Source organism: Entelurus aequoreus, linkage group LG26 (genome assembly GCF_033978785.1).
Source record: "Entelurus aequoreus isolate RoL-2023_Sb linkage group LG26, RoL_Eaeq_v1.1, whole genome shotgun sequence".
Taxonomy (NCBI): Eukaryota; Metazoa; Chordata; class Actinopteri; order Syngnathiformes; family Syngnathidae; genus Entelurus; species Entelurus aequoreus.
Genome location: NC_084756.1, coordinates 38626400 through 38633899, shown reverse-complemented (window position 1 = coordinate 38633899; position 7500 = coordinate 38626400). Strand labels below are relative to the sequence as shown.

The 7500-nt window shown below is 26.5% G+C and overlaps 1 protein-coding gene across 1 annotated transcript in view; it reads right to left on the bottom strand.

Annotated features, from left to right (window-relative positions):
- Positions 1-7500, bottom strand: part of chd5 (chromodomain helicase DNA binding protein 5) — a 136088-nt gene that overhangs the window by 7240 nt on the left and 121348 nt on the right. The window contains exons 37-38 of the mRNA XM_062037812.1: positions 6985-7180; positions 378-541 (exon numbers count right to left, since the gene is read on the bottom strand). Of these exons, the coding sequence (XP_061893796.1) occupies positions 378-541; positions 6985-7180 (360 nt within the window). The remainder of the gene's footprint in view (positions 1-377; positions 542-6984; positions 7181-7500) is intronic.

The following is a 7500-nucleotide window of genomic DNA, read 5'->3' as shown; positions in this document are numbered from 1 at the left end:
TATTTGACGTGCAGTGTAAACATAGTATTTGCAGTGTAAACATAGTATTTGCCGTGTAAACATAGTATTTGACGTGCAGTGTAAACATAGTATTTGCAGTGTAAACATAGTATTTGCAGTGTAAACATAGTATTTGCAGTGTAAACATAGTATTTGCCGTGTAAACATAGTATTTGACGTGCAGTGTAAACATAGTATTTGCAGTGTAAACATAGTATTTGCCGTGTAAACATAGTATTTGACGTGCAGTGTAAACATAGTATTTGCCGTGTAAACATAGTATTTGACGTGCAGTGTAAACATAGTATTTGCAGTGTAAACATAGTATATGCAGTGTAAACATAGTATTTAAACATGGTCTTGGAGTATTTACCGACCTGCTGCGGCGGGGGTTCGCTGCCCCGGCTGGTGAGACGGCTCAGGATGCTGCGCTCGGACATGTGCAAGCGGGCGGAGACGGGCGGGATGCGGGACAGCATGTTGGGCAGTCGCGTCACGTCCGCCTTCATGTCGCTCAGGAGCTCTTCCAGCTGGTTTAGCACTGCACGGAGACAACAAGGAGGTTAGGCCAGTGGACTGGACACTGGCCGGGAGTTGGTGGGCGGCCGAGGGTGGAGTCGGCGCTCTTGGTTGCTTTGTTGGGTCTGCTCCTGTCCCTGGCCCTGCTCCCCCCAACCCCAGCAGACGATGGCGTGGAACACCGCAGAGGCAACCACAGTGTATATGTTTGTGGTTATTATAAATGTTACACAACGTAAATGAAGTATTGTTGACGGTTTTTGAATGAGATTTAAAGTAATTTAGAGGTATAATGAATTGCTAACATTAGCTGCATTGCTAGCAACCTAGAACGAGATGATTCTTACATGTTAGAATGCAAAAAAATAAAAAATACAACTTTTGTCTTCTTGTCTTTCATAGTGATTGTGAACGATAGATTCTGACTTTTAATGCTTTTTAATGACCCGCGGAAACCCTAACATCAGCTACACCAAAGATGTGATGTTCGCAAACGAGTCGAGCCTTTTGAACGGCTCGTTCAAGTGATTATACACGGAATTTTAAAACACTGAATTATTTTACACTGATTTTTTAAAGACTGAATTTTTAAACATTTTTTTTCAATGAAATTCTCAGCATAATTTGAATTAAAAAAATTAAGTGTATAAAAATTTCTAAAAAAAAATACACTGAATTTTAAAACACTGAATACATTGAACTTTTATACACGCATTTTGCCAACACATTTTTTTCAATAAAAATGTCAGCATTATTTGTTAAAAATTCAGTGTAAAAAAATTATACTACTTTTCAATTAAATGGTCAACACAATTTGATGTAAAAAAAATGTTTATAAATAATTTTTTTTTTAAATTATTCACTGAATTTTAAAACAGAATTTTTAAACACACTTATTTTGCTAACAATTTTTTTTCAATAAAATTGTCGATAATAATGTTTTCAATAAAATTGTCAGCAAAAATTGATATAAAAAATCAGTTTATAAAAATTCAGTGTAAACAAATCAAAAACATTTTAAAACACTGCATTTTTAACACCAAATTCCAAAACACTAAATTTTTAAACACACGCAAGTCACTAACAATTTTTTTCAATGAAATTGTCAGCATAATTTGATATTAAAAAAAATTGTTTATTCAGTGTATATATTTCAAAAAGATTATACACTGCATTTTTTTTACACGGAATTAAAAATAAAAAAAAATTCAATGAAATTGTCAGAATAATTTGATGTAAAAAAAAAATTAAGTCTATAAACATTTCTAAAAAAATATACACTGAATTTTAAAACACTGAATATTTATACATTGAACTTTTTTACACACATTTTGCTGACACATTTTTTTTCCATAAAATTGTCAACATTATTTGTTGTAAAAAGAAATTCAGTTTATAAAAAATCAGTGTAAAAAAAAAAAAACTCTATGAATTTTAAAACAAATGCATTTTGGCAACACGTTTTTTTTTTCAATTAAATGGTCAGCACAATTTGATGTAAAAAAAAAAATCAGTTTCTAAAAAAATACATTTTTTTAAATTATACACTAAATTTTAAAACACGGAATTTTAAAACACAGAATTTTTAAACACACTTATTTTGCTAACAATTTTTTTTCAATAAAATTGTCGATAAAAATGTTTTCAATAAAATTGTCAGCAAAAATTGATATAAAAAAAATCAGTTTATAAAAATTCAGTGTAAAAAAATCAAAAATATTTTAAAACACTGCATTTTTATACACCCAATTCCAAAACACTGAATTTTTAAACACACGCAAGTCACTAACAATTTTTTTCAATGAAATTGTCAGCATAATTTCATATTAAAAATAATTGTTTATTCAGTGTAAATATTTCAAAAAGATTATACACTGAATTTTTTTTACACTGAATTAAAAAAAATTATTCAATAAAATTGTCAGAATAATTTGATGTAAAAAAATTTTTTAAGTGTATAAACATTTCTAAAAAAATATACACTGAATTTTAAAACACTGAATTTTTATACATTGAACTTTTTTACACGCATTTTGCTGACACATTTTTTTTCCATAAAATTGTCAGCATTATTTATTGTAAAAAGAAATTCAGTTTATAAAAAATCAGTGTAAAAAAAATGATACTCTGAATTTTAAAACACATGCATTTTGGCAACACGTTTTTTTTTTCAATTAAATGGTCAGCACAATTTGATGTAAAAAAAAAATTCAGTTTCTAAAAAAATATTTTTTTTTAAATTATACACTAAATTTTAAAACACGGTATTCTAAAACACAGAATTTTTAAACACACTTATTTTGCTAACAATTTTTTTTCAATGAAATTGTCGATAAAAATGTTTTCAATAAAATTGTCAGCAAAAATTGATATAAAAAAAATCAGTTTATAAAAATTCAGTGTAAACAAATCAAAAACATTTTAAAACACTGCATTTTCATACACCCAATTCCAAAACACTGAATTTTTAAACACACGCAAGTCACTAACAATTTTTTTCAATGAAATTGTCAGCATAATTTGATGTTAAAAAAAATTAGTTTATTCAGTGTAAATATTTCAAAAAGATTATACACTGAATTTTTTACACTGAATTAAAAAAAAAAAATTCAATGAAATTCTCAGCATAATTTGATGTAAAAAAATTAAGTGTCCAAACATTTCTAAAAAAATATACACTGAATACATTGAACTTTTATACATGCATTTTGCCAACACATTTTTTTCAATAAAAATGTCAGCATTATTTGTTAAAAATTCAGTGTAAAAAAATTATACTACTTTATAATTAAATGGTCAACACAATTTGATGTAAAAAAAAATGTTTATAAATTTATTTATTTTTTAATTATTCACTGAATTTTAAAACACAGAATTTTTAAACACTTATTTTGCTAACAATTTTTTTTCAATAAAATTGTCGATAAAAATGTTTTCAATAAAATTGTCAGCAAAAATTGATATAAAAAAATCAGTTTATAAAAATTCAGTGTAAAAAAATCAAAAATATTTTAAAACACTGCATTTTTATACACCGAATTACAAAACACTGAATTTTTAAACACACACAAGTCACTAACAATTTTTTTCAATGAAATTGTCAGCATAATTTGATATTAAAAATAATTGTTTATTCAGTGTAAATATTTCAAAAAGATTATGAACTGAATTTTTTTACACTGAATTAAAAAAAAAAAATTCAATGAAATTGTCAGAATAATTTGATGTAAAAAAAAAAAATTAAGTGTATAAACATTTCTAAAAAAATATACACTGAATTTTAAAACACTGAATTTTTATACATTTAACTTTTTTACACGCATTTTGCTGACATTTTTTTTCCATAAAATTGTCAGCATTATTTATTGTAAAAAGAAATACAGTTTATAAAAAATCAGTGTAAAAAAAATTATACTCTGAATTTTAAAACCAATGCATTTTGGCAACATGCTTTTTTTTTCAATTAAATGGTCAGCACAATTTGATGTAAAAAAAAAATTCAGTTTCTAAAAAAATTTTTTTTTTTTAAATTATACACTAAATTTTAAAACACGGAATTTTAAAACACAGAATTTTTAAACACACTTATTTTGCTAACAATTTTTTTTCAATAAAATTGTCAGCAAAAATTGATATAAAAAAATCAGTTTATAAAAATTCAGTGTGAAAAAATCAAAAATATTTTAAAACACTGCATTTTTATACACCCAATTCCAAAACACTGAACTTTTAAACACACGCAAGTCACTAACAATTTTTTTCAATGAAATTGTCAGCATAATTTGATGTTAAAAAAAATTACTTTATTCACTGTAAATATTTCAAAAAGATTATACACTGAATTTTTTACACTGAATTAAAAAAAAAAATTCAATGAAATCGTCAGCATAATTTGATGTAAAAAAAAATTAAGTGTATAAACTTTTTTTTTTAAATATACACTGAATTTTAAAACATAATTTTTATACATTGAACTTTTTTACACACATTTTGCTGACACATTTTTTTTCCATAAAATTGTCAGCATTATTTGTTGTAAAAAGAAATTCAGTTTATAAAAAATCAGTGTAAAAAAAATTATACTCTGAATTTTAAAACACATGCATTTTGGCAACATGTTTTTTTTTTCAATTAAATGGTCACCACAATTTGATGTAAAAAAAAAATTCAGTTTCTAAAAAAATATTTTTTTTTAAATTATACACTAAATTTTAAAACACGGAATTTTAAAACACAGAATTTTTAAACACACTTATTTTGCTAACAATTTTTTTTCAATAAAATTGTCGATAAAAATGTTTTCAATAAAATTGTCAGCAAAAATTGATATAAAAAAAATCAGTTTATAAAAATTCAGTGTAAAAAAATCTAAAATATTTTAAAACACTGCATTTTTATACACCCAATTCCAAAACACTGAATTTTTAAACACACGCAAGTCACTAACAATTTTTTTCAATGAAATTGTCAGCATAATTTGATATTAAAAAAAATAGTTTATTCAGTGTAAATATTTCAAAAAGATTATACACTGAATTTTTTTTACACTGAATTTAAAAAAAAAAATTCAATGAAATTGTCAGAATAATTTGATGCAAAAAAAAAAAATTAAGTGTATAAACATTTCTAAAAAAATATACACTGAATTTTAAAACACTGAATTTTTATACATTGAACTTTTTATACACGCATTTTGCTGACACATTTTTTTTCCATAAAATTGTCAGCATTGTTTATTGTAAAAAGAAATTCAGTTTATAAAAAATCAGTGTAAAAAAAATTATACTCTGAATTTTAAAACACATGCATTTTGGCAACACGTTTTGTTTTTTTTCAATTAAATGGTCAGCACAATTTGATGTAAAAAAAAATTCAGTTTCTAAAAAAAGATATTTTTTAAAATTATACACAAAATTTTAAAACACTGAATTTTAAAACATTGAATTTTTAAACACACTTATTTTGCTAAAAAAAAAATTTCAATAAAATTGTCGATAAATATGTTTTCAATAAAATTGTCAGCAAAAATTGATATAAAAAAAATCAGTTTATAAAAATTCAGTGTAAAAAAATCAAAAATATTTTAAAACACTGCATTTTTATACACCCAATTACAAAACACTGAATTTTTAAACACACGCAAGTCACTAACAATTTTTTTCAATGAAATTGTCAGCATAATTTGATGTTAAAAAAAATTAGTTTATTCAGTGTAAATATTTCAAAAAGATTATACACTGAATTTTTTACACTGAATTAAAAATAAAAAAATTCAATGAAATAGTCAGCATAATTTGATGTAAAAAAAATTAAGTGTATGAACATTTTTTTTTAAATATACACTGAATTTTAAAACACTGAATTTTTATACATTGAACTTTTTTTACACACATTTTGCTGCCACATTTTTTTTCCATAAAATTGTCAGCATTATTTGTTGTAAAAAGAAATTCAGTTTATAAAAAATCAGTGTAAAAAAAATTATACTCTGAATTTCAAAACACATGCATTTTGGCAACATGTTTTTTTTCAATTAAATGGTCAGCACAATTTGATGTAAAAAAAAAATTCAGTTCTAAAATTTTTATTTTTTTAAATTATACACTAAATTTTAAAGCACTGAATTTTTAAACACACGCAAGTCACTAACAATTTTTTTAAATGAAATTTTCAGCATAATTTGCTGTTTTTAAAAATTAGTTTATTCAGTGTAAATATTTCAAAAAGATTATACACTGAATTAAAAAAAAATGTCAATGAAATTGTCAGCATAATTTGATGTAAAAAAAAAAAAGTGTATAAACATTTCTAAAAAAATATACACTGAATTTTTATACATTGAACTTTTTTACACACATTTTTCTGACACATTTTTTTCCATAAAATTGGCAGCATTATTTGTTGTAAAAAGAAATTCAGTTTTTAAAAAATCAGTGTAAAAAAAATTATACTCTGAATTTCAAAACACATGCATTTTGGCAACACGTTTTTTTTTCAATTAAAAAATCAGTTTCTAAAAAAATTTTTTTTTTTTTAATTATACACTAAATTTTAAAACACTGAATTTTAAAACACAGAATTTTTATACACTGATTTTTTTATACCCTGAATTTTAAAACAATGAATTTTTAAACAGAGTAACTTTGCTGAAAAAAATAAATAAATCTATAAAATTGTCAATAAAAATGTTTTCAATAAAATTGTCAGCATAGATTGATTTAAAAAATTTAGTTTATAAAAATTCAGTGTAAAAAAAAATTAAGTGAACAAGAACCGATTCATAGTCAGACTGTGTGAAAAGGCAACAGTTGGACGCACTATTTTTGGTTGAGTGTTTGGTTAAGTCTAGGCGTGCACACACCAAACAATATAAAGTTTTTAAGCAGTGTTTGAAAAAGCATAAATCCTCAAATCCTTCAGTTCTGTCTCTGACTGCCAGTGAGGGACTAAAAGAGGAGCGCTCACCTTTGTGCAGCACGGCGTTGGCTGGCTTGTTCCCGCCCAGGGACTCTTTGGACAGGTGCTGGTGGGACTCGGCCAGACATTCCACCTCGGTGAAGCGGGTGTTGAGAGCCATGGCCGGGTGGCTGGGGTCTTGGCTCATGTTCAGGTAGGCCGCCCGCCTCAGCTGCTCCTCGATCACCAGCGCCTGCTCCAACAACTGCCCAGCCCCCCACACAACATAAGACACCATGTAGTGCTCCAACAACTGCCCAGCCCCCCACACAACATAAGACACCATGTAGTGCTCCAACAACTGCCCAGCCCCCCACACAACATAAGACACCAGGTAGTGCTCCAACAACTGCCCACCACACAACATAAGACACCATGTAGTGCTCCAACAACTGCCCAGCCCCCCACACAACATAAGACACCATGTAGTGCTCCAACAACTGCCCACCACACAACATAAGACACCATGTAGTGCACCAACAACTGCCCAGCCCCCCACACAACATAAGACACCATGTAGTGCTC